Source organism: Pelodiscus sinensis, chromosome 27, assembly GCF_049634645.1.
Source record: "Pelodiscus sinensis isolate JC-2024 chromosome 27, ASM4963464v1, whole genome shotgun sequence".
Taxonomy (NCBI): domain Eukaryota; kingdom Metazoa; phylum Chordata; order Testudines; family Trionychidae; genus Pelodiscus; species Pelodiscus sinensis.
In genome coordinates this window covers 16,224,795-16,238,142 of record NC_134737.1, presented here as the reverse complement: position 1 = coordinate 16,238,142, position 13,348 = coordinate 16,224,795, and the positions used below count along the sequence as shown (strand labels likewise).

Below are 13,348 nucleotides of genomic sequence, written 5' to 3'. Positions count from 1 at the left end.
TTACGCAGAGTAGGAGTGACAATTTTTCCATACTTGGACAATTGCCTCATAAGAGGGCTAACATATTCAGAGGCCAGACAAATGTTAGCAACAGCCTCTCAGGTCTTTGACTCTCTGGGTCTTCTCATAAATACACAGAAGTCTTCACCAGAACCTACACAGGACCTGATTTTCATAGGGGCGAGGCTTGACTCAAAACCAGCGTGCGCTTACTTACCCGCTGACCGTTTCGCCACAGTCCGAGACCTTGTACGCACACTGACGCATGCTCCAACGTTTCCCGTTCGAGTGTCTTTACAACTAATGGGACACATGGCTGCTTCAACTGCTGTAGTTCAGAACGCAAGGTTGAATTTTCGCTGCCTCCAACACTGGTTGGCCACAGTATATATTCCAGTGAAAGACAGCATCCACAAGATGGTCGTACTACCACCACATGTGCAACAATCCCTGCAGTGGTGGACCAAACCACACAATCTTATGGCGGGCATTCCTTTCCACCGCCCACAATCATCAAAACAAATAACGACGGATGCGTCCCTTACCGGTTAAGGAGCACATATAGACGACCTGATGGTTCAAGGTCACTGGTCCACGCAGGAGATGCTCTTACACATCAACGTTCTTAAGCTAAGAGTGGTATGATACTCATGCCAGCATTTTCAGTCCCATATAAGAAATACGACTACCAGAATCCTCACGGACAGTATTGCTACCATGTATTATGTGAACAGACAGGGAGGTGTTCGATCTCGATCCCTCTGTATAGAAGCAATGGGTTTGTGGAACTGGTGTATCCGCATCAACACCATGCTGACAGCATCCTATCTGCCGGGTATCCACAACTCTATTACGGACTCACTCAGCAGGCTTTTTCCCCACGACCACAAGTGGGAAATTCGCACAGACATTCTGCATCATATTTTCACCCAATGGGGCTTTCCTATGATATGTTTGCAACCCCAGCCAACGCCAAGTGCCCCAACTATTGCTCCAGAGCGGGAATAGGACATCGCTCTTTGGGAGACACTTTTCTCCATCACTGGGGAACGTCATTACTATACGCTTTTCCCCCGATCATCCTAGTTCTCAGAATTCTGGAAAAGATCAGTATAGAAAGGGCTCGAGTAATCCTCAGAGCCTCAGCGTGGGTGTGTCAGCCCTGGTATTCAGTACTCCACCAGAGGTCCATCAAGACACTGTACAACCTTCCTCTGCTCCTGAACCTCTTGACTCAAGACAACGGCTCCCTGTGTCATCCGAAACCTGAAACCTTGCACCTCATGGCATGGATGCTCCTTGGTTCAACTCTGCTGAGCGCTCATGTTCACGGAGAGTTAAGGAAGTATTAGTACACAGCAGGAAGGATTCCATTTGAAAAACTTATCTAGCCAAGTGGACCAGATTTAAAGCCTGGTGTGACAGTAATATTATGGATCCCCACGTAACAAATGTATCCCAGATACTTGATTATATTTTACATCTTCATGACACAGGCCTTGCAATAGCCTCCTTGCGAGAGCACTTAGCAGCAATTAGTGCATTTCATCGAGGGGGGGAAGGGATTCTCTGTATTTGCTTACCCCACCATAAAGAGATTCCTGAAAGGACTTACAAACCTCAACCCACCATGATGACCACCACCACCACCTTCCTGGGACCTGGACTTCGTTCTAGATTCACTGACTCGCCCCCACCCCGCTTTGAGCCCTTAGCCACAATATCATTACAGCTTCTTACTACTAAATTCTGCTTACCCTTACATTAACCCGCAGAGTGAATGAGATAGCAGTGTTCATGTCATCACCACCTTACACGGTTTTTACTAAGGAGTCGATGACTTTGAGATCTCATCCAGCGTTTATTCCGAAAGTTTGTTCAGATTTTCACATCGAGCCAGTTGTTCTTCCCTGTTTCTATCCCAAAGCTCACGCTTCAAGGCATAACACAGTACTGCACATGCTCGATGTGAGGAGGACACTAGCATTTTACATCGAAAGAACGTGGCAGTTCAGGAAATCAGACCGTCTAATAGTGTTACTAGCGGACCGATCCAAGGGACAACCCTTAACTTCCCAGCGAATTGCAAGTCTAATAGTCTCATGTATTACAACCTGCTACTCCATACGTAACAAATCCCTTTTGTGCCCACCGAGGGCCCATTCTACAAGAGCTGTTGCCACTACTACAGCCTTTCTAAGAGGTGTCCCACTTCGAGACATTTGCTGAGCAACAACATGGTCCTCCTATTCTTCTTTTATGAAGCATTACGCTGTAGTAAATCAATTTGCGGCTGATTCCTCGGTGGCTACGGCAGTCCTCTTTTGTACCCCAAAATCTTCATTCCAGAGCCCTCAAATGTTTGGATATTGCTCCAAAGTCACCAGGAGTGGAGCATCCACGGGGCCACTCGAAGAAGAAAAAGAAGTTACTCACCCTGTGAAGTAACAATTGTTCTTTGAGATGTGCCCTGTGGGTGCTCCACGACCCGCCCTTCCTCCCCGCTCTGGAATTTTATGTTTCTCGTTTCAGGGAGTAGCTGAGAGGAATTGAGCGAGGCTGGACCACGCGCAACACATCAAAGGTGCAAACACTGCTAGAGGCAGCCACGCATGCATGGTCTGGCGGACCATGGCTCTGATAGCTCTCCGATTCGCGGCGCTGGGACGGGACCCGATATCAGGAGTGGAACACCCACAGGGCACACCTCGAAGAACAGTGGTTACTTCACAGGGTGAGTAACTTCATTTTACTGCACAAGTAGCTTTCACTTCCGGACTTGGAATCTCAATTCACTTATCCTTTTTGATGACTCCCTTTACAGCTTAACAGTTCTGTTGATTCTGTATTGGCTTGCTGATGTTCAAAAAATGAACCTGGAGCTCAAGTGTTACTAATAGAATGAAGCCTAAACATTAGCATGCAGGCTATGAGATAGAGATTGAAGAATCCATTGAAAAAACATATGAAACATCAGTACATTAAGGCTGGAGTGAAGAACTAAGACCTTGGGGCCGGATGCAGTCCCTGGCTTGCCTGGATCTGGTCCCCGAAGCTCAGGGCTCCCCTTCGCCGCAGGACTGGAGCACACAAAATCTACTAGCCTGGGCATCACCTAAGCCCTGGTGTGTGAGGGGAATGTGAGGAGTGTCAGTCAGAGGCTACATCAGTGAGGATTTGGTGGGGGGGAGGAAGAGGAGGGTGGCTTCTCACTTGTGTGAGGCCTTTGAGTGATTTTTCTGAGAGTCAGCAGCCCTGACCCGAAAAAGGCTCCCCACCCCTACATTAAGGGCTAGATTGGTCTCTGTGTGTTCCCACTTGGTTTCAGAGGCAAGTCATTTCTCTTTTTACTGGTACTTGTAGTGGGAAAAGGTGGATTCTGGTTCTGTCTTTCTTTGTATCCTGTTGACTTGTAGGGGGAGCATTGGGGTTGTGGGTTCTGCAGTGCATAGCACTGCAATCTAGACAGCCTAACCTGGCTGAATGAGAGATGGGGAATCTACTCCATAGATGGCTATATTAAAGGTAGGCTATGTTAAAGCTAGTCTCTCACCAGCAGAAGTTGTCCAATAAAAGATACAAATTCACCCACCTTGTCTCTCTAATAGCTTGGGACCAACATGATTACAACACTGCATACTATTTGAGAGAGTGTTTAGAGATAGTTTTTTTTCCTCTGCATGGTATCTAGGAAATAACTTATGTGGAAGTTGCAATACCCCTATTGAAAAATTCTGAGTCTGCAGAACCTTTCTTGTGGTTATGTATAAGCCTTCTCTGTTACATTGATCACCTTTCCTTTTCCAGTTACTTTGAAGCCATGTTCCGTTCCTTCATGCCAGAAGATGGGCAAGTAAATATTTCTATAGGTGAAATGGTTCCCAGTAAACAAGCATTTGAGTCTATGCTGAGATACATTTACTATGGTGAAGTGAACATGCCTCCTGAAGATTCCCTGTATCCTTAAATGTACTGAAATTTACGGTCTGTAAACACAATTGAAATAGATGCTTTGGATTTCTTTTGCTATGGATACTTTAATTAGATATGTTGGGCCTGCTTCTGCTGTGTCTTACTCCAGGTGTTATTTATACCTATGAAAAGTGAGTGGAAAAAGTCTGTCAGACCAGAAGAGTAGCATATTGCATCTACTTTGCACTGCCGTAAATGCCTTAATTGCGAGGAAGTGGAGAATCAGGCCCGTCTACTAGACCATTAAATAGTTTGGCTGAGTTAAACTATAGCTAGTGTTATAATTTTGTTATGGTATTTGTTAATACATTTCACAGCAGAGATGCTGAAAAACAACATTATGTCACAGAAAGAGGAAAGTGAGGACATGTTGCAGAGTGAGCCCATGTTACACGTGCCTGGGCATGGCAGCTCCTGTCCTATGGATTTGGACCCAGCTACCTACTCCATATGTTGTGACTTAGAACATGGGATCACAATGCTGCCATAGATGGAAATGGTGAGGTAGAAGGCCCAAACTTGAGTGATGCTGTGATACAGTGCATAAGTTTGCAGCACCTCTTGGTTTGGGCACATTTCACTTGGTTCAGGGGGCATTTGTAGACTTTATTCAAATTCATGGTTTCCATGACCGTTGTGACAAAATCATAGCCTTAATTATAGCTATCCAGGGATATGTACCTGGCTTTCCCAAATCCCATGTGAGACCACTGATCTATACAGTCAATCTCTCTGTTTTCCTAGCCTAATGAATATATAATTATACAAAGTGAAAAAGCTCCAACAGGATGAATTGAGAAATCCCTACCCCAAAATATGGAGTAGCTTGGCACTGAAGGTATTCATCTTCAGTGTGGAAGACTGAGATTCAAGTCCCTAATCTGGAGAAGGGTTTTAATCTGGGACTCCTCCAGTCCTGGTATACTAAGCACTGAGCTATTGGCTATTATGGGCACAGGTTCTGTTCTGGGTTGTTTGTATGAAAGGACGATCCCTCTTTGGCAGCTGTCCTCCCATCTCCAGACAAACAGGCTCAGGATACCATTCCTTACCTCTCCTGGCTCATAGCCCTTGATGAACCTACCTCCAGTAATCTATCTAGCTCTTTTTTGAACCCTGTTAAAGTCCTAATCTTCACCACATCCTCTGGCAAGGAGTTCCACAGCTTGACTGTGTGCTGAGTGAAGGAAAACTTCATTTTGTTTGTGTTAAACCTGCTTTCCTATTAATTTTTATTCGGTGACCCCTAGTTCTTATATTGTGGGAATAAGTAAATAACTTTTCCTTATTCACTTTTTCCACACCAATCATGATTTTATAGACCTCTATTATCTCCTCCCTTAGTCTTCTCTTTTCTAAGCTGAAAAGGCCAAGTCTTTTTAATTTCTCTTCATATGGGACCCATTCCAAATCCCTCATCATTTTTGTTTCCCTTTTCTGAACCTTTTCTAAGGCCAATATATCTTTTTTGAGATGCAATGACCACATCTGTACACAGTAGTCAAGATATGAAAATACCATCATTTTATATACTGTACAGGCACTAAGATATTCTCTGCCTTATTCTCTATCCCTTTTTTAATGATTCCTAACATTGTTTGTTTTTTGACTGCCACTGCAGACTGAGTGAATGTTTTCAGAGAACTATCCCACTAGTTACCTCTCTCCACTCGGATAACTTACCATTTATTCCTATCTTTTGTTTCCTGCCTTTTAACCAGTTATCAATCCATGGAAGGCTCTTAAGTAAAGTAAGTTGTCATGGGATAAGAGGGAAGGTCCTTTCATGGATAGAAGATTACTGGTTAAAAGATAGGAAATAAAGGGTAGGAATAAATGGTAAGTTTTCAGAGTGGAGAGAGGTAACTAGTGGGGTTCCCCAAGGGTCTGACTTGGAAATCGAAGTACATTATATCTACTGTATCCCCCTCTTGTTGATTCCCTTAAAGGATATCCTTTGGTATATATGGTTGTGACTATTTTCTTCCACTATTTGATCTGAGGAAGTGGGTCTGGCCCACGAAAGCTCATCATCTAATAAACCATCTTGTTAGTCTTTAAAGTGCTACATTGTCCTTCATTTTGCTTTAGAAAAGTTAGATATCTTCAAGTCACCAGGGCCTGATGAAATGCATCCTAGAATACTCAAGGAGCTGATAGAGGATGTATTTGAACCTTTTGCTATCATCTTTGAAAAATCATGGAAGTCAGGAGAGATTCCAGAAGACTGCAAAAGGGCAAATATAGTGCCCATCTATAAAAAGGGAAGATAGTGGAGCAAATAATTAAAGAATTCATCTCCAAACATCTGGAAGATAATAAAGTGATCCGTATCAGCCAGTATGAATGTGTAAAAAAAACAAATCATGTCAAACCAATCTGATAGCTTTCTTTGATAGGATACCAAGCCTTGTGGATAAGGGAGAAGCAGGGACATGAAATACCTAGACTTTAGTAAGGCATTTGGCATGGTCTCGCATGACCTTATCAATAAACTAGGGAAAAACAACTTAGATGGAGCTACTATAAGATGGGTGCATAACTGGCTGGATAACTGTTTTCAGAGAGTAATTATTAATGGTTCACAATCCTGCTGGAAGGGCATAACAAATGGAGTTCTGCGGGGGTCTGTTTTGGGACCAGGTCAATTCAATATCATCATCAAAGATTTAGATAATGGCATAGAGAGTACAATTATCATTTTCAGATGATATCAAGCTTGGAGGTGTTGCAAGTGCTTTGGAGCATAGGGCCAAAATTCAAAATGATCTAGACAAACTAGAAAAATTGTGTGAGGTTAAATGGGATGAAGATGAATAAGAAAGACGTGGAGAAATTGGAGCAGGTTCAGAGAAGAGCAACAAAAATGATTAAAGGTCTAGAAAACATGACCTATGAAGGAAGACTAAAAGTATTGGGCTTATTTAGTTTAGAAAAGAGAAGACTGAGAGAGGACATGATAGCAGTTTTCAGATATATAAAAGGGTGTTCAAAGGAGGAGGGAGAAAAATTGTTCTCCTTGGCCTCTGATGATAGGACAGCAAGGGAGGTTTAAGTTGGACATTAGGAAAAACTTCCTAATGGTCAGGGTTGTTAAACATTGGAATAAATTGCCTAGGGAGGTTGTGGAATCTATCATTGAAGATATTTAAAAGCAGGTTGGATAGACATTGTTACATTGTTCATTGTTACAGGCTGGGGACCAACCAGCTAAGTAGTAGTTCTGCAGAAAAGGACCTGGGGGTTACAGTGGATGAGAAGCTGAATATGAGTCAACAGTGTGCCCCTGTAGCCAAGAAGGCTAATGGAATATTAGGTTGCATTAAGAGGAGCATTGCCAGCAGATCCAGAGGTGTGATTATTCCTCTTTATTCGGGTATGGTGAGGCCACATCTGGAGTATTGTGTCTAGTTCTGGGCCCCCCACTTCAAAAAGGATGTGGACGCATTGGAGAAGGTCCAGCGGAGGGCAACCAAAATGATTAGGGGGCTGGAGCATATGACCTATGAGGAGAGGCTGAAGGAGTTTGGTCTGTTAGTCTGCAGAAACGAAGAGTGAGGGGGGATTTGATAGCAGTCTTCAACTTCCTGAAGAGGTTCCAAAGAGGATGGAGAGAGGCTGTTCTCAGTAGTGACAGATGGCAGAACAAGGAGCAATGGTCTCAAGTTGTGGTGGGAGAGGTCCAGGTTGGATATTAGGAAAAACTAGTTCACTAGGAGAGTGGTGAAGCACTGGAAATGGGTTACCTAGGGAAGTAGTGGAGTCTCCATCCCTAGCGGTGTTTAAGTCTCAGCTTGAGAAAGCCCCGGCTGGGTTGATTTAGTTGAGATTGGCCCTGCCTAGAGCAGGGTGCTGGACTTGATGACCTTCTGAGGTCTCTTCCAGCTCTATGGTTCTATGACTCTTTGACATTTATTAGGAATGATCTAGACAGTGCTTGTTCCTATAATGAGGGCAGGGGATGGGACTCGACCTCTAAATATCACTCCCAGTTCTAGTATTCTATGATTCTGAGTGGGGAGAAGAAATTCAGCAGTCTTTTGACCCTGTGTTATAATTATCACATACTGGTTTAGAAAATGTGAAAGCAAATTTATTAACTACAAAAGATATATATTAAATAGGTATGTCAACATGTAGTTAACTACGCGATTAACAGATAAACCTGGGCTTATCAGTTAATCCTGTCAAATACATGGATTTCCCTCCCCCCCCCCCTTTTCTGCCTCTGTATCACAGGCAGCGAAGGGGGAGGGCAGGCGGGAGCCAGTGCCTGCGAGGAGCCAGCTTTTAAGCCAATTTCCTATAAGCACTGGATCCCTTGGAGCCACCTGACCCCACTCCCATCCTGCTGCCTCTGTTAGAGGGGCCACACAGGAGCCTCCTGTCCCCTCCTGCACTGCTACCTCTCAGAGGTGGCAGGGTGGAGCAGGTGAGAGCCGATATACGTGGAGAGCTGGCTTTTTAAGATGCAGCAGGGGGAGGGGAAGCAGGAGCCAGTCCTTGGCTATGTCAGAAGCAGCAGGGCAGAGGAGGCTTCTGCAGAGCAGTAGAGGGGGGCAGTGGATGCCAGCGCAGCCTCTGCTGCTACCCCGTGCTGCTGCCTCTGATTCAGAGGCAGCAGCATGTGGCTTCAGGGGGCTCCCAGGGAGTGGGGCTGGGAGTGCACTGGCTGCCAGCCCCACCTCCAGGGACTATCCAGTAGTCATGTAACCATTAAAATTTGATGTGGTTACACAATTATTCAATTTCACGGTATCTAACATCCCTAATTTTAAGTGATCATAAATGATAGCAAACAGATCAAAGCAGATTACATAGCAAATAAACAAAAACAGAAACTAATCATAATATGCTAGATCAGTGTTTCCCAATTTTATTTAGCCATGGAACCCTTTTAAACTCAAAAGAATTTTACAGTCCCCACTCTCTGGCTGAGCTGGCATTACACAGTGATACTTATCGTGGCAAAAACAAATGAAATTTTTTAAATAAAATTCATAAATGCTTAAATATTCATTATTATTTTTTAAAATCATAAAAAGTTATTGTAATGGAATTTTCTCGCGGAACCCTTATTTTCACTTTGCATAACCCCAGGATTCCACGGAACACCATTTTGGAAACACTGTGCTAGATAGAGGGTATATTATGAGGTCACAAAAAGTCACAGAATTCGTGACTTCTACAATCTGCATGACGGACATGGAGCTCTAATTATTAGCAGTTTGGAACACAAATTTGTTCTCCTTGACTAGCTTTATAGCTACCTTTTTGCTGCCCCTTATTATTATGGCTTTTACAACAACAGACTTCAAGCATACTGCAAGCAAAACCTGGAAATGAATGTTACAGTAGAAAATGTGCTCCAGGTAATTATCCCTGATTCATTTTAATTAGTCAATGGTAGTCTTAAATACAGTAAGTAAATAAATTCGGATGGACCAGCAACACTGACCAGTAGGATCTGTGATTTATTCACATTCTCAGACAAAAATACTTGTCTAAACTGCAGTTAAGATTCTAGAAATACTATAGTTTTTGGGTAGGAAAGCATTAGCATGCCAAGGAATTGAATTAAATTTGTGAACAAAAATACGCTGAATTTGAAAATATGGGGATGAGATATGGGATACAACATTTGAGGTGGTTCTTCAAGTGCTTGCTCATGTGCACTGCAGTCAAGTGTGTGTGCGTCACGTGCACGGATCTCGGAGCTTTTTCCCTCAGCAGTATCCAAAGGGCCAGCCAGGGAGCCCCTGAAGTGACACCGGTATAACGGCACATATATACCTTTGCTGGCCCCCCCACCCCCTCAGTTCCTTCTTACCTTCTGTGGGGCAGCTGGAGCTTTAGTCTTTTCTTAGCTTTCATTGTTCCTTCATAGTATAATTAGCACCTAGTTAGTCTGTAAATAGTTCCTAGCATAGAGTGTAAATAAGGGACAGGACTATGCAGCACTTTAAAGACTAACAAGATGGTTTATTAGGTGATGAGCTTTCATGGGTCAGACCCACTTCCTGAGGAAGTGCTGCATAGTCCTGTCTTTTGTTTCAGCAAGACCAGACTAACACGGCTACATCTCTCTTACTAGTGAGAAGGGGGCTTTGTTCCTCTTTCCTGCCTCTCCCCGGCTGGGGAGGGGATGCCAGGACCGCACGGATTCAAGCCTTGTGTGTCCTGCTTGAAACCCATGCCCTGCGGGGATCCTCATGACTCCTGCCTTAAGTGCTTGGGTGAAGTTCATTGCACACAAGCCTGCAAGATCTGCAGGAGTTTTAAGCCGTGGACAAGGAGGGAGAGGGACTCTAGGCTGAAGAGACTTCTCATGGAGTCCTCTCTCCAACCGCCGGCACCAGAAAAGGCCCAGTCAGTGCACAGTGCCCCCTCCTCGGTGCGGGAGCCCTTGGTGGCACCACTCAAGGCTAATTCTAAGCCTTCCCGGCACCATTCACAGTCTCTTTCTCAGAGGAGATCCAAGGAGGGGAGGGGTTGATCCCCACAGAAAACAGGCTGCAAAGTGTACGCGAAGGAGGAGCACTCTGCCGCAAAGGTCCAGCCCAGACTCGAGCTGAGCCCGGGCAGGGACACGCTCCCATAATGATTGAGGCTGAGGGAGCCTTGCGGGAGCTGAGACTCTCAATGACAGAGTCATATCACGCGGTGTGCGACCTGATAGTACTAACCATTCCAGAGATGCCATCCTTCTCCATACCAGCGCCGAGTAGGTCGACGGTGCATTGATCAGCACAGCAAAGCTACCCTCTGACCCAGAGGAACCCGGGGCTCTGCTGGGGCCTGGTGAGTTTGAGGACCTGCCTGAGCCAGATGTCCTGCTTGAGCCCCGAGGCCTCAGAAACCCAGGGAAACTGACTGATGGGGACCCTGAGGGCTTGCCGGAGCCGGTGGACCGGCTGGAACCCCGATGCCCGCCGGAACCCTGGGGCCTGACAAACCCGCTGGAAGCTGCAGAGCTCCAACCCACGGAAGTCTGGATTGGGCTGCCCGGACCCAGCTGGGACAACACCGCCCTCGACTCCCTGACTGACCTGCCGGAGACACAGGTACCTGCGAAGGGGGAGACGAGGAGTGGCCCAGGTGGTAGCACGGGCTGAGAGCAGCCCTAGGCCAGCATGTTGCGGGCTGAAGCCCCTGCTGAGCCAGTAGCAGCTGCACTGCTGCATCCAGGGCCCCTGGGCCCGGGGCGCAGTGGAGTGGGTGGGCCTGTGCCCCCCTGCCACCCACCAACCGGGTGGCAGTCTCCCCCTCATCTCTGCTGCAGGTGCGCCACCTGCCCAGCTCCTGAACTAGGAGCTCCTACAAACCTGTGTGTTTGTTTGTGGCCACGCCTTGCACCAGGGCCCAGCCGCCATTTGCTGCCCCGCCCTGAGTTAGGGCTGGGCCCCCATATTGTTTGCCTCCCTGCCCTGCTCCTGGCCAAGGGCTTTGCTTATTGTGTTTGTTGCCCTGCCCTGCTCCAGGGCTAGGGCCTAATCACTGTGTTGTTTGCGGCCACACCTTGCACCAGGGCCTGACTACCATTTGCTGTCCCACCCTGAGCTAGGGTCAGGCCGCCCGTTTGTCGCCCCGCCCAGCACCAGGGCCTGGGCTTACTTAGTGTGTTTAGTGCCCTGCCCTGCTCAAGGGCCCAGGCTTACATACTGTGCTGTGGTGCCCAGCCGGATCCAGCCCAGACCCCTTAAAGGGGCAGGACTAGGACTGTTGCCCTGCCCAGAACTGTGAGCTAAGAGACTTGAGTAAACAGAGAACTTCTTCCCCCGTGGCCCGGACCTGAAGCAAGGCCAGGCACGCGAACTATTGCCTCTCACCCTGACCTGAAACAAGGCCGGGAATAGACTCACTGACTTGGACTATTTTAAGGCACGGTAGGGCAGTAGGGTGGACTAGCCACCCTCTGCACCAGGGGTGGAAGAACCGCTTCCCGAAGGCCTACCGACCTACAACCAACCAGCCCCCAGAAAGGGGGGAAGCATAAAGGCTGTTATGGGCACTGCAAGAGGGCAGTGTCCCGAAAAGGATCCCGCCACCTACCATCTGAGCTAATTCCCAGGACCAACGGCTGGTGGCGCTGTGTCAGTAAGTGTACCACGCTACAGCCCAGCAGCGGAGGGAGCAGGAGTCAGGTGTCCTCCCTCTCCCCCCCCCCCCCTCCCGTGGTCGTTCTCAAAGTACTCATCAGACTCGGATGTGGAGTCTCTGAGGTCGGGAAGGTCCTCGTACAGGTCTAGATCAAGGCACCAGTCCCAGGGCAGTTGGTGTCGACCCAGCCCAGCAGTACTCCCCAACAATGGCCCTTTTGGACCCTGTGGGCCTACCATCAAGCCCAAGGGGCACCTCTCAAAACATCTGTCTTGGGGTTGTCAAGGCAAGGGAGTCCTCTATCAGCGATGCCTCTGCGTAGAGCCCCTGCATCTGAGACAGGTAGGTCGAAGTCAACGGCGATCTCTAGACCACAGGTGGCTCATAGTGATGTGGCATGCAACCTCCCCCCCAACCTGAGCCCGTGCAGGCAGCTCCATCATCAGAGCCAGGACCACCAGTGGATGAGCAGATTGACAACCACCCCTTACCGAGGGACCCCTCGTTTTCCTTGCCTGATGAGGCCCTAGGTGACCCAGCCCCATCGCTGCCGTCGATGAATGCTAGGGCCCAACAGGACCTCCTGAGGAGACTGGCTGCAAACTTGTCAGTAAAGGTGGAGGAGGTGAATGAAGAGGCTGATCCAGTGGTGGACATCCTCTTGGCAGCTACCCCCAGGAGGGTGGCATTGTCTCTGATAAAAACCGTGGACAAGTTGGCTGAGACACTTTGGTTGACACCTGACTCCATCCCTCCCACCCAGAAGGGTGTGGAGAAATGGTACTTTGTCCCTTAGGAGGGACACGAGTATTTGTTCTCACATCCCCCTCCGAGCTCCTCGGTTGTCCAGACAGCGGGGCAGAGAGAACGGGAGGGTCCTACCCCCAAGGCCAAGGATCCAAATAAATTTGGTCCTTCTAGGAAGGAAGACTTGCTCCACAGGAAGCCTACAATTGTGTATAGCTAACCAGCAGGCTATGTTGGGGAGGTATGCTTTCAACACATGGTCTGCTATGGACAAGTTCAGAGATCGCTTGCCGCAGGAAGACTGGCAAGCGTTCAGGGCCTTGACTGATGAGGGAAGGACGGTGGCCCGTACGGTCTTACAGGTGGCACTTGATGCAGCCAACTCGGCAGCCAGGACAATGGGGCTGTGGTCATGAGAAGAAGTGTGTGGTTGCTGGTGTCAGGCATTCCTCCCGACATCCAGACCTCCCTCCAGGACCTCCCTTTTAAGGGAGCGGGTCTTTTCTCGGACCAAACCAACTCTAAATTA

At 47.4% G+C, this 13,348-nt stretch overlaps 1 protein-coding gene across 1 annotated transcript in view; it reads left to right on the top strand.

The window, feature by feature from the left end:
* LZTR1 (leucine zipper like post translational regulator 1) overlaps positions 1-13,348 on the top strand; it is a 118,201-nt gene that overhangs the window by 85,432 nt on the left and 19,421 nt on the right. The window contains exons 18-19 of the mRNA XM_075910554.1: positions 3,808-3,957; positions 9,239-9,344. Coding sequence (XP_075766669.1) covers positions 3,808-3,957; positions 9,239-9,344 — 256 coding nt within the window. The remainder of the gene's footprint in view (positions 1-3,807; positions 3,958-9,238; positions 9,345-13,348) is intronic.